This window comes from Zonotrichia leucophrys, chromosome 4 (assembly GCF_028769735.1).
Source record: "Zonotrichia leucophrys gambelii isolate GWCS_2022_RI chromosome 4, RI_Zleu_2.0, whole genome shotgun sequence".
Taxonomy (NCBI): Eukaryota; Metazoa; Chordata; class Aves; order Passeriformes; family Passerellidae; genus Zonotrichia; species Zonotrichia leucophrys.
Window position 1 is genome coordinate 34,494,090 of NC_088173.1, and position 27,738 is coordinate 34,521,827.

Sequence of the window (27,738 nt, forward strand, 5' to 3'; positions counted from 1 at the left end):
AATAACACCACAACAATACCAGTATTTTTCACCCATTAGATTCAAAAGACTACCTGATAATGCTTTCAGTGGAATCCTACAGTGAGCTGTGAAACAGCATAGCACAATAGTCCAAGAGTTACACCATGCAATTATAAATGCAAATCTAGCTAGTTTTTCTATGACATCCCTCCTTTCCCCACCTTCCAATGACAGTAAGAAATAATAAATGCTATTCTTTGTTATGCTTCAGAGAAATTATTGAATTACTGTGAAAGTGAAACAAATACATTTCTGCTACGCACTTGAACAGTTTTTTCTAGTTTTAATCTACAATACATTTGTCTAACCAAATAAAGTACTTTGCAATCCTAGCATTACACATACAAGTGTATTTCCCTCATAATTTTCATTTTATGATGTTTTAATTGTTCACAAGTAATAACATAGTTAATTAATTTTCATATTTGATGTGGCAATTATGTTTTGAAATCTAATTTGTAAGAATTGAGGCTGTACCTTAATACAAAAACCACAGGCTTCTAAATTAAAAAACAAATGTTCTCCTGGTCCCTCCTCCCCACCACCCCACCCTCATCTTTTCAGCATTTAGATAATGCTACCCCAGACAGATGTTTCTGGTGCACAAAGGTACAGACCCAAACCTGCCTTAATTTCCTTGCAAGAGGACAAAATACAGCCACTGGTGTCAAACAGATCTTCAGTTAGAGTTTAGCAACAGCCTATGGTTTTACAGACTAGAAAGTATAATTCTGTTTCTGGAGTGGCTCCTAAGACTGAGCACTTGCACTTAAGTTAGTGAAAGCTTGACTAAAAGAAGTTTAATATTTGCCCCAATTTTACAGCAAAATAGTTTTTGTATACTTTCAAGACTTTGGATGAACAAGAAAAAGGAATGAAATGGGCACAGCTAGCACTTCTGTCACTCTCCCCATTTGAGTGAAGTGGGCTTGCTCCCAAATCTTCAGTTCTGTACCTTGAAAACATCTTCCTTCAGTAAAGCTTCCAAACAAATTCTCTTTAGGCAACACCAGGCATCAACACCAGGCTCCTGAACAACAGGAGCTAACACTGCCTTCCCAACTGATGTAGGATATTACAAGAATTTGTTATTGAAATACAAATTTAAAAACTGGTATATGATTTAACTTGTCACTCCAACTGTCTAAAAAAATTGGCTTTTTGAAATGAAGCATAAATCCAGTAAAGCCATTATTTTGGGGACTCTGTGCTGCCCCAAAATCAAGTGCTTTCACACCTATGAATAACTATCTGGTAAATGAAAGCTGTAGATATCCTTTAACAGCTGAAACTGTGGGCATAACAATGCTTGTTCTGAGTCTCTGTATTGGACATGAATTTAGGCTGGACGAAAATGAAGTCTATTTTCTCTCTTAAATCCAAAGTCAATGAGTGAGTCATTTTCTGCATGCCCCACTGCAGTCCTGAGTGGCTCTGCAGTCATCCCAGCAGGTGATGGGTGTGCTCTTCAGGGCTTAGGCAGCTGCCATGTATGATAATGGAAAACTCTGGAATTTTATTAGAATAACAAACGCTGTGAGTGACTAACACTACAACTTACAACAGCAGCTCTTCAGGTGGAGGTGTCCAGAAAAAATAACTGATTTTCAATTGCCTAAACCTGTCTCAAACATCTCTGCCTGCGTTACCTATAGTAACCATCCTCTTCAAGGTTGATTGAACCAGGTAAGATTTTATTTACTTGAACTACATCTCCTTTTAGAACTGTTCCAGATATTAAGGAGTTTTGATATATATAAAATATAATTTCTATTTCATCATATAGCAAAAATCCCAGCCCAAAATTAAAATTCAAAACTACGTCTTATGGTTCATTGTTCTAATTAAAATGTACTCACCAAAAATATTTAGCAATGATTACTCAAGGCCATCAGTTTAGAAGAGTTCTTGGTTGCCAAGTGTGAGACTGCCACTTTGGAATTAAGTTGGTATTTGTGGTCTGACTTGTAATTCTCAGTTATGTAAGCTTTCCAAACAATGACTACACTTGGGAAGGATCACTTGCAAAGTCCTTGGCAGGGCTATAGATAAAATTTATGTTGCACTCTTCCTCCATAGGAAAACTGCCATCATTCCCCTCCCTCCTGCATTATTCACCACCACACAGGAGGAAAAGACAGGAGCTGAACTACAAAATACTGAAAATAGCAAGTACAGTAACTGCAATTAGCTAGTGGCTCTCAAAACCCAGCTTATTCAACATTTGCAACCCATGCTCAAATTAAGCTGTACAGAACTGCTAAATCCCTTGGCTGCAAACAATTGCCTAAGATATTTAAATTACATATGTAGATTGCTTTCCCATCAATCTCACCTATAAACTCATGGTTGCAATGACTGAGAAGGAGCATTAGAACTGATGATACTCCTGTTCTATAACCAGATAAAAGGGTTCTTCCATATTCACTTTGCAGTGCAATTATATTTCCTTTGCACAACTGTTACCTATAATTGATTTTACAAAATCATTTGCATTTTTGCAGTGGCTGGACACAGGGAAAAAATACAAACAATTGAGTTTGGTTTATTGCTCTGTTGTTCCTCAAAGAAACAAGAAATAAGTTACCAATTTGAGCAGCCAAGACAAGAGCTGTCAGGTAGTAGTTTTCAACTAGTTAGCAGACAATAAAAAAAAACCTGTAAATACTGTATTTTTAATATTTTCTGAAAAGTTTCCTATATCAAAGGAGACATGAGTACAGCAGAATAATTTCTTTTCCCATTATGTGCAAAAAGCAATAGAGGATGCACAAGGACACTATGACAGGCAACACAGAAAATAGAAATTTTCAGTTCCCCTTCAGGTCGCTAAATAGAGCTTAAAGACTAACTAGCAAAATAGATAAAAGAATGTAAAAGTAGACCACTGACAGCATAAACACACTGTTCATGTTTACTCCATTTCAAAGTATCTGCTTTAAAGAAATGGATATAAATGCTACCTCTCCTACCTGTTATCACTAAAATGTAGTTCTGGATAGTATACTGCAATCCAGCTGATGTCTCAGGTTTTTCAGCTGGGCTGGAACCACAGCTTTCAAAGTATGGTCATTCCAGAGCAACACTGGGCATCCCTATTCTCCTCTGCATTCTCTCACCCAAAGGGTGACACATGCTTCCATAGCCCATTGTCCCCATCATCCAGAAACTGAAACAGTACAACCATCTTTTATCTGCTTTTCCAAACAAGTGTGAAAAGCATTCCTGTTTCTCACCAGTGAAAGATGCCCTTTTGAAAGGACTGCCAGAGCTGACAAGAATCATGATGTGGACACAACTGCCTGACAGCCTGGCTGCTTTAGAGACCACCCTTCACATCACCACTGCAGGGCTGTAAATGGTGTTTGAGACCGGCAAATGTGATTTTAAGGCCACAGAAGGACTTTGCCATGGAGGATAGAGTGGCAGGGTGGCCTGGCTCCAGGCCTGGCACATCCTATGTAATGCATCCAAACAAGGGATCCCATTTTGGCAAACTGTGGAGAAGCATGTACATGTATTGCTGGTATCACCTCAACCCCTTGTTTACACCTTCATTGAGGCAGAGCCATCTTTCAATAACAGGATCATAACAGAAGCATCAAAAATTACAGAGGTAATGTAAGATCACTACTGCTTTGAGGGGAAAGAAGATCTTCCCTTCAGATTTAGCAAAATGCAAAAAAAAAAAAAAATACTGACAAAAAATGAAAAGGAAATCCACAACTGATTAAGTGAAGAATAATAATCAGCTTGGTTTGAACTTCTTTTGAAAGGAATTAGGCAAGGTTTCAAGAGTCAAAAAAGATTACCAGTCTTCTGATGCGCCAATTATATACCTACAACTTAAAACTCTGAGAAAGGGAAAAAACCTCCTAAATTTTGGAATATGCTTACTGCAGCTAATAAATTCAGACTATACATGCACCAAAATCTTGTTAGATTCCAATCAGTATCAGTACCAAAGTCCTGGGTTAGCATCTGCACTGAAGAGTGCAGTACAGAATGGCATTAGGGCTCTAACTCCCCCCTTAGCAGCCTGTTCCCACCAGCAAGCACCCAGGTAGTCACTGTGATTTCAAGAAGCTTTCTCCTGCATTTGATCTCACACTTAAGATCCTTGCTCAGGTAAGTACAGTTGCAAGATACAAGTGAAACAGCTTTGGGACAGACAGAATATTGAAAAGATTCACTACATGGGCTCGTTCAGGCATTTACCAGAAAAAATCCAATTTGATCTTAAGAGTCTGAAGAACTGTCAAATGATCAGTGACATTTAGAATCATAGAATAAAATCACTGACTGTGTTTGAGTTGGAAGCAACTTTTAAAGGCCATCTTATCCAACCCTTCTGCAACAAGCAGGGACACCTTCAGGTAGAACAGGTTGCTCAGAGACCCATCCAACACCCCTTAAATGTTTCCAGGGATGGGGAATCCACAACTTCTCTGGGCAACATGCTCCAGTGTTTCACCATCCTCACTGTAAAAGCCTCCTTCCTTAGATCCAGTCTGAATTTATCTTCTTTCAGTTTAAAAACATTGAACTCATCCTATCATTTTTGTAGGCTCTTCATCTGTAAATCTCTCCTAAAACTCAGGAAAATATTTATGGCATGAAAAAGAACTGTCAAATTACTGTGTCTGCTTCATGACATAACAAGATCTGTAGCTCTAAGAACACTTCAACAGCAAATAGTATCTTCAACTGAAAATCAAAATCAGAAATATGACAGCAGCTGAAGCACTAATGCACAAACCACCTTTAAATTAGCCAGCTCAGAGGGCTGCATGTTGCCATCACTACTCTGAACTGCAGGGCAGTCATATCCAAAGAAACACATCAAATGAAGTATACAACTATAAGCTAAACTTCAAATTTATTAAAAAATGGGGCACCTAAACTTCACTATACTTCTTTCATGCTCTAGTAGCACATGAATGGTTTTCCATGATTACCTATGAATAGCACACAGCAGCAGAACCTTGTCTGCTCCAAGACTCGTGCGTCTTTAGACATTTCTTTTTCCACACTGCCCCTTGTAAGCTGACCTTTCAGCCCTAGAGTTTGCTCAGTGAAGCAAAAGCTAAGTTAATTTAAAGCATAACACACAGTTTGCTGGGCCATGCATTCCCTCCCATGCTGCCTTGTAAGAACTTGAAACTGAAGTGAGGATTCCTCATGCCATTGCTCTATGCCAGCAGCTGATTTATTTATATTACAATTCAGATAGGAAGGACTAAAATTAGGACTCTGTAAGCAGAATTCACTGTTCAAAATGTTCCAATTGTTTTAGCATCTGGGCACCTTTGAGAACAACTGACTGGTGTATCACTACGGCAACACAAAGAGGCCTCAGTAACTTGAACTATTATGACAGCAAGAGTTTTTTAAGGCTCGTATTCCTACAAAATATTGCAAAGGTAATGCAACACCCTAGACAAAGTGGAGGGCTGAGAAAATAAAATAAGGAAGAGCTCACACTCCCTGTTTGTCACCCTAACCTCACACTGACCATTGATTTTTCTGCCTCAATGCCTGTTGTGGAGAGGAAAGACAAAAACCACAAAGGCACGCTCTTCCTCTTGCCAAATCCATTCCTGGTAATAACTGAGGTAGGAATTTTGCCCAGTGCACAAGCAACAAGTCAGCAATTACCGGGGTATCACTATGAAATTACTCCCCAATGAAATGGTTTGAGCTTCCAAGAAAAAATACAGTGGGGGGGAAATTGGCCCTTCACTCCTGCAATCCTGATAAGAACTTATCACAGACACTTAAAATCTCATTAAGATTTGCTGCTACCACTTCTGGCACCATTTGCCACTTAGAAAAAAAACCACATTAGGCAAATACATTATTTAAAACCACTAAACAGTTTCTTTCTAAAACAAAATAACATCATTAATCAAATATTATACGAGTAGCAGTAAAAGCTTTTTCTTTTTTTTCCCTGCCCAGTTTTCACAGCTTCTTGTGTCCTGAATGTCTTGGACGTAATTTTACTGTGCCACACAAGAGAATTATTTTTAGCTATTTGTAACTCTTTAACATTTTATTATCATTAATATGCATTTTGTCTGGTTTGAATTACAGACTTTCTTATGTAGCTTTAGAAATCATTAGTTATTCTGAACATACTCTGTCTCTGAAGGGCCTGAAGGCAGAAACTTCTCCCTGCAGGACCTCAATGGCGGGCTACTGCTCAGCCCTCTGTGATAGGCACAACTTTTGGACATACAAGTCCAAACTACATAGGTACACAAAGATAAGTATAAAAATCAAAGCATCAATGTTGTTTTCCACAAGAACTGAGTATAATCCACACATGCAGACCAGTTCATACATGGAGTCTGCAATCCAGTCAATGGAACTCAACAAATGCCAAGGGCACATTTGCACTGGAGACAGATGACACTTAGACACAGGAATTAGGACCTGTTTTGCTTCCATTAACTGGATATGAAGAAAGCTATCTGCATGTAGAAAGCACATGGTGAAATGCAAGACCAGTATGTTGATATTTCATTCATAATGCTGGGACTTTTCCTGAGGCTGCTTTCATCTCCCTATAATTACTTTGAAGGTTTCTACAAAATTTACCAAATTCCAGTTGCAAACTTTTTCCAGCAAGATAGTTCTGTTTAATTTCAAATCTACTTGTCAGAAATGTTGACTTAAAGACACTTATGCACTGATACAGTTTCATATGGAGAAATTCAAATACATTTAATCTGTTTAAGCACAATCTTGTTCCTCATTGATAGAATTCCAGGTTGTATTTTTAAACATTAGTATTGGAAGAGTGGAAGGGGTTAGAGCATGCTTCTGAGACGTCTGAGTGCTGAGGAAAAGTTATGTCTGTGTTCTCAGAAGAGAACACTAATCAAGTTTTTTTAAAAAAATAAATAAAAACCAAAATATGCCAAAAATCTGGGAGGTAACTTCATTCAGCACATGCTAAACAGATAGCAGAGTTTCTTACTTTGAATTCATAAGAGAACCTCATCACAGTAAATGAAAAAGCCAAGCAAAGAACAGTGTGAGCTTCCCTTTTAGTGAAGACAAGAAAAAATGTTCTATGCTGCTTTGAGCTAGTCAGAAAGATTATTCTGAATTTCAGCACAGTGTTTTAAAGTCCATTGCCTTTCCAATCTCTTGGTGTTCAGAGAACCACACAACAGAAGCATTACAACAATTACATGCCCACAGCATTTCCAACATAAGGCCCTTGCAGTAATACCCAGACAGTAGGTAACATACCGTGTTAAATTTTAAATACAGGTAGTCTAGATGAAACAGGTTTATTTCCACATTGAAAAAGATACCACAGCCAGATATAGATGTAAGTCATAGATCTGTAGCAAGATCACAACCCATCTAATCTACTCTAATCCACCAGGATGTTTCAGGGATTTTGGGGATGTGAGGGGATGTTTTAATTTTCTTACACTAATAGGCATGCAAGCCAGGACTCCACAGACAATTTTAAAACTAAAATTGTGCATATCAAGAGAAGCAGAAAACTCAACATAAATGAACAGGAATGATGTTATCCATTGTCATATTTTTAATACCTTCCACACTTGAAAAGGCACAGACCTCAAGTTTGTGTTGTGATAAAGCCTTACAATTGTGTTTTCTTTCTTTTCATAAAAACAAAATTATTTTTATTCTCCAAGGACTCAGTCATTAAGAAATAACCATCCTGCCTGGTATTGCAAGGCAAATGTTACTGCACACTCTGATTTTCATCTAATGCAAGATCCCAAAATACAATGTAATTAAGTAAACAAAATTTCCCTAGAAGAACACATTACTATGCTTTTGAAGATGCCTCCTGTGCCACACAGAGGTAAAATGGGTCACTGGAAAACGTTGAAATATAGCAAATGAGCTGAGCATATACAAATCACCTTCTTTATAAAAATCAACTACTTGGAAGAATGAAAGGGCTATCTAAACAACAAGAATCACCTTATTAAACCTCTTTAAAAGTCAGTTTCTTGGCATATAAAGGCCCATTCCCTCTATATATGTCATTGCCAAAAGTCTTGGGAAAAAAAATGTAGGCTAATGAACAAGAGCAGCAGCTTAGCCTCAGGCCAATTTCTACTTTTGGAAACACCTATGAAAGCTCAGATGAAAGAGAAAGGAGGGTGTACATCCATGAGAAAGAACCTGGCCTGGTGTTAAAATTGCACTTGTAAAAGACCATGTTATTTGAATAACTCACTGTGTGGACACATCAGGCATTATCATCTGTTCTTTTTTTCTTGTTTCCGCTGTGGTCTCCACAGGGGTGAGAACTACAGCAGCACATGACACTATTGACTGGTATGAGTCTTCCCGGCACACTGCAAAGATAAAAAGTATCAGTGTTAAACAGTAAACTCAGTTTGCACTTGAAAGGCAAAGAAAAAAGAAATCTATTCGTACTGTGATAAACACAAATGCAAATAATTAATCAGGTTTTAATCAGGTTTCCCTGTGATCACATGCAATGAAAATGCCATTATTTTTCATGTTTCCTAATGTGCTTGCTTTGCACATTTTTTGCCATTGACTGATCGTTCACTAAGTTTTACCTAGCACAAGATCTGCTCTAGCTCATTGGTGTGTCTGAATCCTAAAAACACATTTCATAAATTACATCAGAGTTTGATTCACTTCTTAGTTTTTTTTTCAACACAGACTGAAAATAAGGCTGAAAATAATGGGTGGTTTCCAGGCAAACCTCCCACCTTCAAAATTTTTAGACTTTGTAAGAAAATAGATTTAAGAAAACCTAATTAGTGATTTATTTTTCACCTTTAACTGTTATGACTCACTTTACTCCAAAAAGGCAAAATCTAAACAGTCTAGAAGGGATATCTGATATATTGGCTCATACTTTCTTTTAATAAAAATTATATTTGTATTACTGTGCTGAATGTTACAACTTAGTATTTAGAGCTAGAAGAATGATGACACACTTGAGCTGAGCATTTGGCTCAATTAGAACCAATAAATTAATATTAAAAAGCTTCTGATCTCTGAACAATTATACATATTACATATATTATACATACACATACATTATACTAGTAATTCACCTTTTAGCAGAGACCACTCCTACTAATTTGGAAGCTATAGATTTCCCTTACAGCCAAGGCATGAAATAAATGAAAGCTGGAATTAAGAGCTGGTTTCATTGTACAAAAGATGACAGCTTCTTATCTTACATTTGTTACTTTAATGTATTATATACAAGCAAGAAGAAAGGTGGAGGCCTATGTTTAAACAGAAAGACACACAGTATTTCATAACATACTGAACTCTTTCATGAAGAGTGAACAAATGCCCACAGAACCAATAACACAGCCTGCAAATCCAGAATGACTGTGGCAAATTCTGAGCTATTCAAAAGCAGAAAAAACACTTTTCACAAGTACATACATTTATGCAAGATTGGTACAGCTGGGAAGACTGAACTGTGACATTGATTTATTATTATTCTGTTCTCCACAATCACGTGCCTCCTTACTGCCCACGGACAACACACCTTTGGTATAGACTATGCTCCTCTTACAAAAGAAGCAAAACTGGAGTAAAACTTCACCCATCTTGAGCTGATTACGTCAAGACCAGCTAACTGTGCCATTTTACCCCGAGGGCATGAACTACCTTCAGCCCAAACCCAGCACACCCCAACAGGACACACTGGTGCTCCACAAACACCCTGAAACACTAAGAGGAACAGGTCAGGTCAGGGCTGGGTATTTCTACAAAGGTCTTTTTTGTTTTCTGAGCAGTTCTGAGCCATTCAGCAAGCAGCAGAATTGGCTGGAGCACAGGCAGCTCTGTCAGGAACAAAACCTCTTGGGGAGTGCTTGTAATTGTGTTTAATTTATCTGATGCTGTCCAGCATTGTTTATGTTTATGTTTTCAGTGTTAATGTGCACACTGTGCTAAGCGGCTAAGCCACCCAAGATGCCCAGTATCTTACTTTACCTTCCTTTTTTCTTTGGAACCAGCATTACTCAATACTTTGTCACTATCACAGACACACATCTTCAAAAGACATACACAATGTCATACACAAAGAGAACTTGCTACATTGACTGCAGGCATGCAAGTAAGATTTCTTTTATAGCTTGATGCACAACAGATTAAGATGAAACTAATACAAAATTCATTGAACTAAAGAGACAGCATAAGAAAAAATAGAATTTTTGGTGATTTTACATCCTACTATATTATGTGTGACCAGCAGATCATCTACTAGCATAATTGTGCTTGGTAGGCACCAAGTAATTTACAAAGCAGTATTTTCTCATTACAATCAGCAACTGATTATGTACAAACAAGAACATTTACATCACTTTGTATCTTTATTTACAGTCAAAGAATTGCCAAAAATAGGCTTGTCATAGTGCACCAGTGATATTCAGCACCTGAGTTTCAACCAGAAACATTGATAAAACAGAACATAAAGGATGAAGCAAATACACATTTTTCTTCAGAAGACCTGTATTATTACCAGAGTATCAAGTTATTACTTTAGAACTCATAAAAGGTCTGGTGACAAGCATCACAGGAGACGGTTTGCTTAGATAAGGCACTGTCCATCAGAGCAGTTACAAAAAAAAACACGAAAAGAGGCAATCATGAGTAACAAAGAAGACACTGCAAGTCTCCCACTCTTCACAGAAATTTCATGAATGAATAAAACTGTGAAATTGCTTTTGTTTAATAATTAATGCTATACATGAGTTGTATAATCCCCTAATTTACTGCTGAAGAAAAATCCCGTGGTCATCCAGTGACTGCATTATCCCCCCACTCTAGACAGAAACACTCTTTGGTCTCACTTTTGAAAATCATTACAATTCCTCCTTTTTATCTCAGCTCTCTGTGCACAATCATAAGTCATTATGGGACAGTATAATTAACTAAAATGTCGTGAAGTAGTGATGGCACAGCAGCAAGTAATTTTCACCTACTGGAGTGTATGCTCTTACTATCTGTTCACAACTTGCATTAAAATAATGAGAACGTGTTTGATTGCGGACTCTCAACTTCGACACTGACAGGGATAGACACTTTTACTTAAAGTAAGACTTTTTGCATTTTACATTTCAAACTCAACTCTTAAGCATAGCTTAATTTCTACAACTTCATTTTTTAATCTACAAGTGGCTTATGTTACCCCAAAAAAGACCATTCATGATGTCAACGCATTGTCCTCTTTATTAATTGAAATCTGTTCAATCCCCAAAATATCACAAACATCAGACAAACAATTACTCTAAGGGATCACTCCTTTTAATCATAAATCCTCTCACATGTCAAACTTGTTCCTCAACATCTTGCAAGAATTTAAAAGTTTAGCCTTCCCACATGAATTGGTAAGGAAAGCAGAATTTTCAGTCATCTGAGTTAGTGTTTGGCAAAGTCACCAATGTAATCAGCTGTCTCAGCCTACTATATTATTCCTGATGCAGAATGGTAGAAAAAACTGTACAAGTTATCAACAAGGGGAAAACTCAGCCAATTTTGATTACCTGTAGCAGTCTCTTAAAGAAACTAACATTTAGTCTCTAAGAATGTTTTACACACTGAGTAATTTCAGTAATTTGCATGCAAGTGAGATGGTATTTTTCAGTCCTTTATTCGCAACTCAACCATTACACGAACAAGCTAATAATTGTAGTGAAATAACACAACCAGAGGAATATCTATGTGTTATCATTATAGAAACATATTTTTCTTAGTGAAACAAAAGACACTACCTACAAATTACAAGTCATGCAAAGGAATACTCAACAGAAAGGGAAAACAAACATTCTTAACTTCCTAGACTACTATTATAAAAGATCTGTACTACTTCTGAAGCCGCACGGTTTCTCCCCAGATCCTTCAGTTTAATGATGCATGCAGCTTGTTTTCTTCCATCGCCAAGTGTTTTAAAAGTACCCCATATATTTATCACTAGGAGTGCTGGCTTGGATTTACCCTAGCTGGTTTAGGCAGTTCCAGAACATCATTCACTATCAAAACAGATTTTTACATCTGGAGAAGAAAAACATTAGGTTTTTTTTTCTTTGCTGTTTCTTTCAAGAACAATGAGAATGACTAATTAAACATTTTTCTTCTAATTTGAACCAACCAGTGAAAAATTTTTAATTCCCTAAATAGTAGCACAGTAGGAAGCCTTCAACAGCTACTGAATAGACTGTGTTTCTCCAGAGAATAAAAACATTTTTAAGCTCTAGGGATGTCATTTACATCATCTATTTCAAACACTTATTTGTACACACTTCCCCCCCCCCCCCCCGTTTTTTTTAATTGAGGAGAAAGAAAATCTGGTTATCACTGCTTGCTATCAAAAAAAGTCTCCCTTGACACAAGATGCAAGATGAAATTAGCAGTAAGTACTACCTGCTTAGAGAAAACAGAAGGGAAATGTTCATACGCAGTGTGCAGTGAAGCATAAGGGAATCATGACACAGGGACGCAAAAACAGTGAAGTATTTCTGGATTTCAGAAATCTGGGCACTTATTCTGACAATCCAAAGTATTTACATTTATGCCTATGAAATTTAAAATTATCAGCTCTCATCATTCAAGAGACAGATCAAATCTGGAAACAGATCCAGGTTTATACCAAAAATCCTTCTGCTTTGGTAAAACACTAGGCAAGCAGCCAGGAGCATGGAAGGTACTAAATACTTCATCCTGAAAGATCAGTCAGTTGCCACTGTAGGAGATAGGGGACTAGAGCATGAGGGAGCAACATCTGGATGTCAAGTATTCAATCCCACATCCCTTTTACTACTGAAGGCCAGATATTATGTTTTAATAACTCTGGAACACCAACTCTCATTGCAGGCACTGAGAAGATTTTGGCACACGGTTTCCTAAATACCTCTCTGCCATGAAAAGGCTCAGGAGATGAGTCACCCTCTGAGGTACTCTGAACAAAAAACAAGAGCTGTAAAATATGTAAAAAACCCCTATACAGGTTCCTCAGACAAAGGAAATTCAAGACAAAGAACTGTTACACTTAAAGCAGAGCTTTTGCTAAAACAAACAAGCTAACTAAACCCAAACCACAAACACATCAACCAACCAAAAAGGAAGAGTGGATACACTGAAAATTCCTTCAGTATATGAGAACAAGTGAAGAGCTGAGGAAAGAAAAAAGCCATTTACAACATGCAACTGAAGTTATTTTGCCAGGAAAGGTGCTGACATTAGAAATAGCATATAAGAGAACATCTTGAAATCCAGTCTATTAATTCTGGTACATCCAGGAAGAACTGTGACTAACCACCATGTTAATCCATTCCTCATTGCACAGATATGGCCCCTGATAGTCCTAGGTCACTCAGAGGGCTCAGAAAAAAAACAGCCTTCTGATTTGTCTCTCCATGAACACCAAACATACCTGCATGAAACACTTCAGCAAAACTAAGTGTATGAATTCAGTTCAATACCCTCTTTCTCAGCCCCAGAAACACAATAAAGTCTTTTACTACTTTGTTATTAAACCCTAAAGCCCAAGGAGACTTTCAGTCTCTTTGAAAGAACAAAAAAGGTCAAGGTACTTTACGTGAAAGCTATTTTTGCCCATCTACTTATATTAGAAAAAGCTCAATATTAAAAATAATAATTAAAAAGCCTGATTTTCCTGCTGCTTGATCCTAGATTTTACGATGGTCTTTGGAGAAAAAAGGAAACTAAATGAATCTCTGTTTTTATTAGTTCAACAGTTTTTCTAGAGCCCCTTGTTCCCTAGAAACAGCTACATTTCACAATATTGGCCAAGTGAATACTTAAGAGAATGCGTGTATATGCTCACAGTCCCCAAAGGGTTTGCTGTAATAATTTTGCAATAAAACCACAGGCCTGGTTCTTAAACACAACACAGTCACAATCAGAAATTTTGTAATAGCAACAATTACAGGCCCATTATAGGCAAATGAATTACTTTCTATCAGGTTCTTATGGTTCATGGCTCTTTTACACAAAGGCTGCACACACATATATGCTTTGTGCTACACACAAACATGAAGGGTACAAAATGCAGCACTAAGCAGGAGTCAGGGAATTCCTCTTACACACCAGCAGTTCTGCAGTGATTATCAGCACCCTTGGTCCTAAGTTTGTTCGTTGTCACAAGCCACATTGTGATAACACAGTAAGAGCCACAAGTAAAATTTGAGTCTGGTGATTTGTACATCATGCATAAGAAATTCAACTGTAATTTTTCAATGGTCATGCATGATGGAATGCTGAATGAAAGTGTATGCCCTCATCACCTAAGGACCGACCCTACAGACATGGTAAGTGATGGAAACACCAACTCCTAAAATAATCAGATAGATAATGACAAAACTGATGTCCCACATCTTGTCTATTGTGTGTAAACTCCACTGTATTGAGAGAACAACTGCAGTTTGGCTTCTCCTGAGGCAGAAAGATGCCACAGGGCAGCACCTTAACTCCTGACAGTCTTCTCAAGCAGCCTCCCACAGCTTACAGTGACTGGCAGACTTTCTTCTACCAAGTGGTTGTGCCTGTATTTACCATTCCCTCAGGGATTTTATGGATTTGTTCAGTTACTTACGCTGTTGTGTGAACTTGTTGTATCCACAATGTCCTGTAGACTTCCAAAGCTGAATATAGCTTATGTGATTCCTATCAGTCCACTTTAAAGTTGCTACCACTTGTTTCACCTGACTCCCCCAGTTTTAGTCATGGAGAAGACAATGCACAAATTCCCCCTTCACCTTCCACTCTGTATTTCACAGGCTTCTTTTGGATATTTAGACACCCCTTTCTTTTACAGGCTGCATTATCTGCATGTGCTCCTGTTTAAAACCTGTTCCATAGCTCTGATTACCCTGCTGACCTCTCCACAACCAACCATTCCTTGTTGAAGTTCCTGCAATGATGGATCACTGTAGCAAGACCAGGAGAAACTGTAACTGCATTTCCAGAAAATTAAGTGGGTTAGTTTTTCAGCTGTAACTACTGTACACCTAAAACATTCTAAGTCCATCTATTTGTGCTTGAGGCTGCTTCTGAGATACTTTCTTATTCACAGTGAACTACTTAAAGCAAATATTGTTCTAAGCAGCCTACACAGGAATTGAAAAATCAGCCTTTAAAAATAAAGGCATATTCTGTATCCAGTAGGTAGATATCACTTCTCAATGTCAAAAGCATTGGTTAAGTGTTAATAATAGAACTTTTAAAATGACTAGTAACTTTCATTAGCTTTTGGCAGTACTATCAGTCAGGATGATGTCACATGCCTGTATTTTTAGCCCTCTAGTCTATGACTTGCTTTGTGACACAAGCATGAATAAGAACTGTGTGCATAAATGCACAACTGTGTGAGGGAAAGGTTATAATGAAGGACTAATGATGTGAATCCCACCAATCATATCTAATTCTGCCAAATTCCAGGAAGCCTCATAATTAAACAGTATTAATATCTATTAGAATAAAAAGTGGAGGATTAGTCATTTGATCTAGGATGCTGGTGCTGATCATCACGTGGGCCAAACAAGTACATCTGTTAACTCCCAAAGAGTCTTTAAAGACAACTGGTTAAACTCATTAGATTAATTTACCACAGAATACAGCTGCAGGGTGGTTCATGGGGGAAACAAGGCTCACCCAGACCTCCCCTTCTGGTAGCCTCTGCCATTCTTGGCAAAGCTGCCTCACTGAGTAATAAGAACAAAAAACACCTCAGCTCCTGGGCGATGGAAGGAAACACAACAGCCCAAAAGTCCAGTTTTCCAGTAAGAATGGAAAAGGTAGCACTGAAAGTTCCAGTTTCAGGTGCAAGCATAAAGCCATGCCCTGGTAACAGCCGTAAGGTACCAGGAGGTGGGAAACCTTCGTCCCTCTTCCTACAGGGCATGGAGGAAATAGCAACAGGGATGCCACCAGCTGCAAGAGCTGTCTCCCTTAAATTTCTCTTTTCAGCCAAGAGAAGAATAATAGTTTTAGTTCTGCTTTTGATCACATTCGGGTTTCTATTTATGTTATGTGATGCCTTCAAGAAAAGGAGAGAAAAAGGAGTGACTGTGACACTGGCATCTTAAAAGAAGGAATATAAAAAGGCCTGCAGGGCATTTCTGTAGGCATAATACAATCCCCTGAAGGAATGACTACTCTAACAACAATATCCTCAACTGTCACTCACTACAAGTAAAACTGTCAAAACTCAATAGCAAGTGTTTTCAGGAGCACAGTCTCCTGGCTTCAACTATTATTCTTAGCCTAGCTGAAATAAAGACTGACAGGCAAGCAAGATTAATTTATTGTGTTTTGTATTGAATGGCTGTAGTCACAAGAAATTTACTTCAGCAATTAATACACAGACAAACCTTCAAATGTACAGCTTCCCAAGAGAAATTATTAAATAAAATCACGTCGGGTTTCCTTGCAGATTCTAAAAGCTCACCAGGAAAATTACATGAGGTATTTTTGTTTTGCAGGAGAATGAGGCTATTTGGTTTTCTGTTATAGCTGTGCTGGCAGTCACTAGCAGAAGCACCAGGTACAGCTGCCAGTAGAGCTGTACAACTCTGCAGAATGACAGCCTTTGTCAGCCCCAGTGACAAGCAACTCAGTGATCAGTCCCTGCTACAGCACATTGGTCATAGCCCTTCCAGACTCATTCCTGCTTTCACAGAAGTCACTTGCATACTGAATATTAGAAATTTACACCACACGTTGAAATAAATACAGGCTCTGTAACAGAGATCTCACCCATTTCTCAGGGAAGATATTTTCCACATTTATTACAAAATGCAAGACATTTATTTTATACCTTTGTTCTCTTTAAGATGATACACTCATACAGGAAGGCGAATTCAGCCCAAGTGTCTCTGCAGTCATTTAACAATCCTGAAAACCAGCATGCACAAGCTAGCAGCTGGCTACTGCTCCAGCTGACTGCTCCAGTGTAACCACAAAGCAGGGGAGAAATGAGCAAAGTGGGTAGGTAATCCAAATAATCCCACAAACCTATCACCCAGAGTCTTACCACTCAGTACTCCCACAGCAAAGGGACAGGCCAGCAGGAGCCCCTAGTGACAGACCTCTGAACCAAGAGGGGAAATGGAAATGCTTTAAGGAAGAGCAGGTTAAACTATGGGATAAGACAGAACACACAACACCTTTCCTCCTATGGGCACCTATGGCAGGCACCCACTAAACCTGGGTGTGAAGGAAAAACACTTGGGTGGTCAAAGGGCTGCCAAGTGAAGGCTCTTCACAGATGTGTTGTGACAGCAAGCAGAAGATGGGCTCCAGAAGATCAGTCCAGCAATTTCCATGGTTTCCATGTGAGCAATTTCTCACAGCCTTTCATACAGTACCAGGGAAATCATGTTCACAAGTTGGCTATGTGACAAGACAGGTTTAGAGGCAGTTGTGAAATGATACAAAGCCTCCCATGCCACAAAGAAAACTGATAAAGAAAATACTATTTGATATACTTGCAGTTTCAAAAGTCTGCCCATTTGCACAGCTTGCAGATTTTGCTGTGCTTTGTACTCACTGCATATGATTTACTACATTTCAAGGCCAAACGAAACTACTGGGATCATCTCATCTGACATGTGGCACAAGCACATCCTGTGGTTCCTCAAAAAGTTCAATATTATAGCCCTGATGTAAAACTTTGAAGAGTTCAGGTCACTGCTATGCCAGGTTTGTAAGTGATCTGAGGAATTCTTCCAATTAATGGTCAAAATAACAGCATAATTTTTCCAATTGATTTTCAGAAGTACAGACTTCTAGCCATACATCTATGCTGCAGATAAAGCATATGCCAAGTAATATATATGCATCTTTCCGAAAAGCAATAAAACAATTGATCACTATGTTGATGACTGTTCACACTTTCTCTAAAAGTCTCAACTATTCTAAAAAAAAAACAAACCAAATTCAATAGGGCTTGAAGTTCAACCAAATTTTGAAAGCAATATATTTTACCTTAAAGACAAATAAATTGAAATATGAATAGATTGTACTGGGCAAAAATGGTCAAGATCAAAATGACAGGAATGTGAGACAAGCTCAGCAATCTTGAAGAGCCATTACACCAGATGATTAACAAACACTGCTTAAATGGAACCCAATGCAGGATTATAGCCCCAGAAAGAAATAATGCAGACTATCACTATGCCTCTGAAGTGCAGTTTTGGTTCACAGAAAACCATCAACTCAGTGTGCTGGCACTGCAAAAATGTCCAACACAAGCATAGGAATATATACAAACATGGAATTGGTGACTTTGAAGTCACTGAAGTCAAGCACAACTTGGTTACCATTCTAACTTCTCAGAAAGATGACTGAAAGATAAACTACACTCTATGTGATCCTGTATGGGTGAAAATTCCAGACCTCCCCAAACAAGCAGAATTCAAACAAGAGCATTAAAATAAATTAAATTATTGGGGGAAAAAACCCACACACTAAACAAAATTGGTAACTGTCTGTCTACAGACATATTTAAATTAGGATTAACACTAAGATGTGCTATGCATCTTTAAAATACATACTTGACAAACAAACAACTTGGCAAAGTATAATCATCTTGCTGTTTGGGAGGTTGGACTTGATGAACTGAAGTTTCCATCTGTTGGAGTCACAAATACTGGTTGTTCCAAGTCACACTTCAAGGGTGTGACACAGATGCTCCAGCTGTACCAACCCTTAAGCCAGTGTTTTCAATTATACAAGCAGTCATGGCAAGCAAAACAGCATTAGCCTATATAGAAGCATTTTGGAGGCTGTTTTCTTTAACAAAGTTACTTAAGCCATTTTCCCCTAGCCCTAATTTTCAAATTTGATATTGATATTTACACTGCAGCCCCACAGAACTCAATGGAGAGAAAGAAGAACCACATATCAAAAAATGAGATATAAAACTACAAGGGGTTAATTTCTTCAAAAAATATTTTCCTCTGCATAGGTAATTACATGCAGATGTCTGTTAATACTGGCACCCATATGAAAATGTCTGAAAAACTTGAGAGAGGACCACCATAGGACAATAATGCATCATTCATACAGACTGATGCTGCAAACAGAATAACTACAACTCAGTTGTGTCTACCCAGGCCCGTATTACATTTGTTCTAACATCATTAAACATCAAAAAAATTACCACAGAAGAGTAATTCAAATTCTTAACATGTATCAAATAAAACTTGAACTTGCTAGGAAATTTGGTTGCTTCTCTCTGTGTTGTGGGTGAAGTTCTCCATAGAAGGAAGTCATACAAAACTTTGAAGCAAAGCAACAGCTAAAGTCAAGCCATTACAAATTCATCAGCTTCTGTTTGGATTCTACCAGTGATACCAAATGCAAAGCAAAGAATGCACAAACAAGTCAGTTTTCTCTTAGTGACAAACAGCAACTTGGAGACTAGATAATAAGAAAATAAACATTTGCATATTATCCCTCTTTGATTTAAACACCTTTCCTCTGGTTTTGGCTCTGAAAAGGAAATAGTGCCATTTAGTGGTCAGGTAGATTTGCTGCACTTTTTAAACTGAAAGCAGTAGCTCACACTGACAATATTAGCACAGGAATTGCAAATGCTGAGAGGTGACACAATCACTATTACTGTTTTCTTTTTTTTTACTTGAGGAAATACTGTAAATGGTTTTTTTTGAGAAGTGTGATGTTCAAGCATGATTTACAACCTGCACTAAATATTTTAGCCTTGTCCCCCTCAACAGTAAAGAACTACATGCTGTTCCTCCTGCCCTCCACCAGGTGATAAACTAGGCTCTAAATGTTATGATTACAGAAAAGGATACTGGGAATTTCTGTAGGAGCTGGCAGGAAAGTTAACTCAAAATCTGTTCCACAGAAAGAGTCATTATGTACTAAACCAGTGAAAGATGTATAGAAAAGAGGAGTAAAATCTACGTTACTGATTTCCAGTGAATAACACTCCAGCTGAAGATAAAAATTAAATTGCCAGATTCACCTGGAGCTTTCTCTGGAATAACCAGCTTCAGAATTTCTGAACCCAAGGTGAACTGGTTAAATAGAGGCAAAAAGATGAAAGCTCAATTCTCAAACAGCACCATTTGTCAAAGCAGATGAAGAGTGTTCATGAATATGGAAGACTGGTTGGGCATCTGTGAATCCAGCAAAATCTGGCCTAATGACTATTTAAATAGTGACAACACATTCACAGCCCCATGCTCTGCTTTCCCTTGAGAAATCTTCCATCTTTACTTCAGATGTCATGCCAGAGGCATCCAAGGAATCAGTCAAGTACAACAGATCATGCTGAAAGTTAGCCGAGTGCAAGTGGACCAGATTTCTGGAGGTACCTAAAAATTATGACAAACCATTTTTTCCTAATCCACAGTGATTCTGGAGTGGTATTTTTACCTACAACTGCATATCAGAGGATGTGGCCTTTTAAAAACCCAGCTATATCCATCAGCCTTCACCACTTGCTCTCAAGGGACAAGACTGTCCTTTACTGTGTATTTATGCAGCTGACATCTAAAGGGTGGCACACAGAAACAATACATACATAAAGAAGTCCAGGCTCCAGAAAAGCTGTAACCTAGGAGAGAATCAGAACAAATTGGCTCCAAAGTTTCTGAAACGTAGAGCACTCAATGACACCGCTCCATTCCCAGCCAAATGTCAACAGCCAGCCCCTGCATGATGTAATTTAAAATGGTGGCACACGCTAGGAGGAGTCCCAGTAACCTCAAGAACACTCCAGACACCAGGGTGCAAAGGTTACCCTTGGCTCTCTAGAGAGAGGGGGACTAATGGGATCTTCAGCATGCAGAGCACCTCTTGGCATTTTGGAGCACATGGCCACCAATTCTGGAACCTCCTTCCCACCAGTCCTCTAAGCCACTGCATTTAAGGATGCAATTTATTTCACACTCTACTGAACAATTATGCTCTTAGCTGATTAGAATTTAAGAGCAGGCCTAACACTTGACATTTACTAGAAGCCCTCAAATTTAAAAATGAGAATTATTTGGAAGTCACCCAATATTTTAAATATCATATGTATTAATCAAAATAAAACTTCACTTCTGATAAAATCTTAAATATAAATGTTATCCACTGCTGTTAATCTACAAAAATAATCAAAATATAAAGATCCAAAAGGTGAAGGAAATACACTTAACACATCATCTTCCTTAAAAACAGCTCTTATAATTGTCCTATATCATCAATTTGTATCCACTAGTGGCATTTGAACTAGCTAGATGCTTTATGTACTGCACAGCATAAAAAAGCCGGGAAATCAGCTATCCAAATTACCTTTATTGCATTTGAAAGAGTAATTCCTGTACTGTGATGTGAGAAGTCATGCATAAAATGTGGTAAAGCACCAATTTAGATCTAAAAAGCAGGCAACACATTTTCTACTCAGCAAAGATTTCTCACTATATGGTTTCACTTTTTCTTCATATATTCACTATCTCTTTACTGGCTTTGGTGTCAGAGGTACTGCCTAGTCTAAGAACATAAAGCATAAAACACTGTTTTATGTGCTGCAATCCCCTGGGATTAAACACATGACCAAGGTTTCATTTGACGACATTTCCCTGTCAGCCTCTGAACCAATGTTTCAGCAATGTAGATGGCAATGATTAGGTACAGAACTATTACCCACAGATGAAAATGCTAAGAAAGAATGATACATTAAAAATTTAGATTGATCCTACTTCTGAATTCTGAGCATCTATTTTGATTTTTACATCTGCTAATGGATTTGTTAAGGATATGTGTTTGCAATATAAAGTAATACATTAAACATTTTGCAACCTGTCAAGGCTGAGACTGCAGTAAGACTGTTCAATCTAACTAGCAAATGATTTCCAGACCTGTACTGTCAGTTATAATGATGTCAGAACATAAAATATGAAAGAAAGATTACTTTACATAGCCATGGCTCCTTCTGATAGAGCAGGAAGCAAAGGTTGCACAGTAAGGTATGGGCTCACCTCACATACAATAAATGCAGCCCCCTCATCCCACAAGAAAGGTCAAGAATGACAGAAGGATCAGCACTCCTCCTCAATCCCTTGGAATTCAAGTAACAAGTAGCTAAGGACTGAAAACTAAGTTAGAGGGGAGTCAGGACAACAGTGGGATCAAGGCTCACCATGGAGATGTCAAAGACACACATTTACTGAGGGATATGTGAAAGTTTAAATTAGTTATTTAAGAAGGAAACTATTAGTAAACCAAACTATCCAACAAGTGGTGTCTTTTCAGGATAGTGGAGGTCAGGATTTCTGGCTCTATCAGCCAGAACTAACAGCCCTCAGCTTGGTGTCACAGTTAGCAGCTAAAACCCATGGGGCAGGAAGCTTCTACTGGTTCTGGGGGTGACACTTATGTCACACTTTCTGTTTTCCAATTGGCATAGCTCTGAAGAACACAGAGGAAGTAGCCTGTATTCCAGATGAGAGCAAGAGAACTGTTAGTAAACAAGAAGGAGTTAGCAAAACAGAAAGAAACCGTGAGTTGATATAATCTTTGCTCCAGTTTCTTTGTTCAGCAACAGGCTCATGTTAAAATCATCCAGTTATGCCTCTGGGGGAAAAAAAAAACAACCCCACAACAACTGCAGAACTGCAGTGAAAGTATGTATACAGAGTGTACCAAATGTAAAACCTTCTGTAAAATCTAGGATACAGCTGATGTGCCCAGTAGCTGTTCTCAATAGGAGTTTCCCACAGCTCAGTTAAAGACTAAGACAAAGATGTGGAGCCTGCTGTGGCACTTCAGCATTCGTGAGGTCCTGCAGATGTATGGAGACTGTACAGTCAATCACAACACAGACACTGAGCTCTGCTATCTCTTCCTGGGTTGTGGAATATCCAACTTGCCATGAATATAAAGAAAACGAAGAAATATTTCTAAACTAATGCATCAAAAGCAAATTGAAATTTAGCACAGAGAAAAGTAGTTAGGCAATCTCCAGGTTCTGCCTTGATGACACACTGAAAGCAAGGGAAGTAACAACCATTTGGGGTTTTATATTTTCTCACAGGACAATGAAACACCACAAGTTTGTGGGCCAAGACACTACCACTATTAAAAGCAATATGGTCACAAGCATCAGGAGGGCACTCAGACAGGGACATCACCAGTGACATGTCCTTAAAAGATGGGAAAACACTGCCATCTTGTTGGAATTTTTGGGTAACATACACTGATACTTACTAAATGTCTTCTAAACAAGGACAAATAAAACTGAAGAAATTATGAACTGATATGAAAGAGAAAGGGTTTTCTTGACAGGCTCCACAGTAAATGTCTAAACTAACCATGACTCAAGAAGCTTCTGCATTAGTACTGCCTTCCAGCCTCCAGCTTCTTGCCTTGAAATTCAACAGAACAGTTTTGATTTGCAGAAAAGGAAAGTCAGAAAAACCTACACTCCCCACCTGATTTTCCGGGCAATAAAAGGCCTGAAAAAAGAATCCTGTTTTGTTACTTAAGAGATTAATTACCAAATAAGCATCACTTTGACTCAGAAACAAAGTATTTTTTTCCTTTTTTAAGGATAGCGTATTCATGCAGGTTCCACACAGAGACTCAAGAGTGTTAGTTTACTTACAGAAAAAAAAAAAGAAAAATCCCAGACAAAAAACCAAAACCAAAACAAAAACCCCTCTAGTTTAGGGATTTCAACACTACCAGATACATTCCTGGCACAGCACTGTACTGCTCCAGACTTATCCCAGCAGAAATCCCAGAAGACAAGGAGGACTGAAAGGGACCATGGGCCCTTTCACACTGCAGTGATGCTCTGGGAGCGAAGAATGTTCTAGGTGCTGGGTTAAAGCCCTTCCCCCTAAGATTTTCATGCTGACAAAGTATCCGATCAGCAAAGTTGCTGCTAATGTCAAAAAGCACTTGGGCTCACTAAGAGAAAAAACACAATCACACCTTAAATGTCAGCTGCTTTTCACATCTTCTCAATGCCTAAATTTCATATGGACTTCAGATATGGACCATTGCCTTCCTGATAAAGGGAGTGCATGTACCATGAAGACCTTACACTGTAAAAATACCCCACAGGGAGGCTTTATGTAAATGAATAAGCAAGGCTGTGACCCTGATATTTAATAGGAACAATGGCAGAGGTACACTTCGTAGGATTTGCTTTTTAAGAATCTCATTAACCTTCATTAATTAGGTATTGGATAGAGAGGAATTACTATTCAAATTCTCAGTACCTTTTGTTGATTTTACAGAGATAAGAGTAAACCTGTAATTGCTGTAGATGAAAAACTTTTTGGTTTTTGTTTTCATTGGTATGGCTTGTTAGGCAGACTGCTAAACATGTGAAAACACAGTCTCTGTAGATGTAATTACCTTCTTACCAGGCTGCTAATTACTGCTGAAATTACCAGTGTCATATAAGATTTTAAAATAATTATATAAGATGCAGATAAAGATTAGATTTTCTGTCACGCAAACAAATAAACACTATCAGAATATTCTTCCTGCAAAACACACTTTCTGTCCAAAGTCACAACTCAGGACCACAAGCTGTACCTGAACAACAGGTTTTGGAATTTACTGCCATCAGATACACAGGAAAAACAATTTTGGTGGAAGGGCTAGACAGGATGTGGAAATGAGAATGTAGAAGGATAAAATACAATTCCTCCACATTCTGCCATGTATCAGAAAATCAAGCTGGACAAATTTTCCCTAATGCTTAAGAATACTATCAGGGTACATAAGGTTATAAAAGAGATGAATTTGGCATTTTGTGCTGTTATTTTCTTTGAGGTTTTGAGTTAAAAAAAAAAAGTTTTGAGCATATGCCATATTATTATAGGAATATATTTAGTTTTGCAAGATCTTTTCTACAAAAAGATGAGTTTCTCTTCTCTGTTGCTAAGGTCTCTCAGGTAAAGACAGGAGAATGAATGAGAACAGACATAGTTCTAATTCAGAACAGAAACTCCCAGGTTACCATGTTATTCTAGCCCTTTTATTATAATTTCTATATATAGGAACTCCCTGTACTTACAAATCAATTTTTTAAGAAATGAACTGAATTATTTATATCTAACCCCTTATTATCCCAAATGTAGCTAGACAGTCATAGGTAGGGTGAGAAATAAAATAATTAAATTTCTCACCCTATTTCTACCAAAGCTTGCTTCTACAGTACCTTTCCCTTGTGGCCTTAATTCTGGTATTTCAAGTGCTTTATAGCCAGTGAATTGCTTCCTCCTTAATTCACATGTTCAATTTAAGCATTTTACAGCCACTGAATCACAGCTTTCCTTTAGACCTTTATTTTCCAATCAATGCTCATAGTTGAAACTGTATTTGCAGGAGGATAAAAGTATATTCCTCTGCATAGTAATAAACTGTTTTGAAACACTATTTTAAGCTTAAGGATTTTTAAAATTATTTAAGTGTACAAGGTATCACAGTCAAACTGGACGTGCATTTTGAGTGATCCTTGAAATAACCTTCACACAAAACTGGAGTGCAGATGAAGAGGCTGGACACAACAAAAAAATGGCCATCATTCCTAAATTCATCACCAATACAGCAAACCCCTGTGAGTAGATACAAGTAATGTGCACACGTTTCCTGAATTGCAGCCTCACACTTTGTCCATCATGTGCAAAAGTAAAGGTGAGGCACAGCTTTTTCACACAGATGTGCATGTTGCTTGGCTGAAGCTGTACGGCTTCACTGAAGCGCGCTTTAATAGGTCAAAAAGTTTTAACAAGCACAAAATAAAACACCTCACTCTTTTTGGATGCTGAACTTCAGTCTGATTTCAACAGTCCATCAGCACCCATATCTGTAGTTGAACAGGGTTGTCTAATCAGTCTCTGGTAGCCTGAGAACAAAAGCAGTTTAAATCATCTTCCTAAAACCAGCAAGAGCCTGCCTAGCTAGTTCAAGCAGATATGGAGAATAATGTAGTCCCTGTGCAAGACTGATGTCTCTTCACACACACAGATAACTGGCAGGGGAGGCTTCTGCTTCTAGTTATCCTCTTAGGCACTGAGAGTTTTCTGGAGTAAATGTTAATTTGAATTTTAAGTAACACCCTCTGAAGTCACCATTTATTCTGCATCTCTGTAAAGGACAGCTAACACCTTAAAATGCTACAGCAATAATTATGTACATAAATCACTACACAAAGGACACACCGCTAATGTTAATCATTAATTGTTTGCTGTTTTCGTTACAAAGACCCAAGGCTTAATTAAGTACCACAGGAATAGTGTTTCATGTTCTCTGACAGACACTGTCATAGATGAAAGTGTTTGGAGGCTTTCTTCCTCCTCCCAATTAGACTGGCGTCCTCCGCACTCATCCTACCAATTCCAGGCACGGTAACAAAGCCTGTGAAGGCACCTCACAGAGACAGGCATGACAAGCAGCTACCTGCAGCTGACCACACACCCCGAGCTCTTCCCTCAATGCCTCTGAGGCTCTATTGAGTACTCACTCAAACAACTGAACACTGTCATAACATCATTTATGCTGCACATAGCGGAGATACATCACTCATTTTCCAGCTACTCTGAAGTTTTCAGAGACTATTAGAGAGTCTTAGATGGCTGAGGCCGCTTTTACAGTTCAAATTTACTGACTTTGGAGACCTGAACACCACAAGAATCAACTCTCACTGCGCTGTTCAAGCAGTTTATTAAAAGGTGTCACAACCTATTTTTTGGAGCAAACTTCCTTTGGTAAGGAGGAAAGGATAAAACTGTGCTGACACTTCTATATGAAAAAGAGCTTCAACAACAGAAGCAGTAGTTACTTTAAAATAAAGAAGTGAGGTAGCTCAGGTAACTGTATGTCCACAGCAGTTATGCTCCTCCAATTTCTAAACTAATATTCTGGCTGGTACAATTTATCGCACACAGCAGTATGATAGAGCCTCAGATAAAACTTAAGTCTTCTGTCACTAAAAACTTTGCACAAGTGATTAAAAGATAACACTTTCTTGCTCTGGATAATCTGAAAGCAATCTTACTTCATTGTTTGCTAAAATTTAGCCTGTTCACACTCTGGTTGTCAACGCAAATCCTTCAGCTGCATCCTGATTCTCTTTTACAACAAACGTCGTACAAAGAATCATGTTAAATAGAAGGAGTTCTTTCTTATTTCAAAATATCATCATTTTATTATTTCATAGCAGTTGTATTCATTCAGAGCAACTGACACCTAACATAAGATGCTGAGGATTATGGCAAAGAAACAAAAATTATTTCACAGAATGTCCTGAGTTGGAAAGGACTCACAAGGATTACCAAGTCAAACTTCTGGCCCTGCAAAGGGGAACACTAAGAATCATACCATCTGCCTGAGAGCACTGTCCAAGTGCTTAGTGATAATGTGGGATCCTGACATCCCTATTCCTTCATCTCTAACCCTGGAAGAGTTAGCTTTAATATACTATTTCTACTATAATATACTCACTACCTTTAATATACTGTTCCAGGATCTCCTCAGTCATAGCATATTGAGGAGTTTAAGCTGTTCTTCAACCCTCAGATGGAGAAACTGAGAACTGATCTGAGTTCTGTTGTTATTTGTTTTCTGTGTAAACATTAAACACTTTGGGAAATACATTTCATTTAATGACACCCAGGCTGAGAAGAACAAGCTACCTTTCAAGAGCAACAAGAGCACCAAAAT

At 38.2% G+C, this 27,738-nt stretch overlaps 1 protein-coding gene across 12 annotated transcripts in view; it reads right to left on the minus strand.

Moving 5' to 3' along the window:
- The window catches only part of CCSER1 (coiled-coil serine rich protein 1), a 633,522-nt gene that overhangs the window by 445,864 nt on the left and 159,920 nt on the right, over window positions 1-27,738 (minus strand). For all 12 annotated transcript variants that reach the window (XR_010439885.1, XM_064711079.1, XM_064711082.1 and 9 more), the window contains one exon: window positions 8,258-8,378. Coding sequence is in view for 11 of the 12 variants with exons in the window: in XM_064711079.1 (XP_064567149.1) it covers window positions 8,258-8,378 (121 nt within the window). In the remaining variant the exon portion in view is untranslated. The remainder of the gene's footprint in view (window positions 1-8,257; window positions 8,379-27,738) is intronic.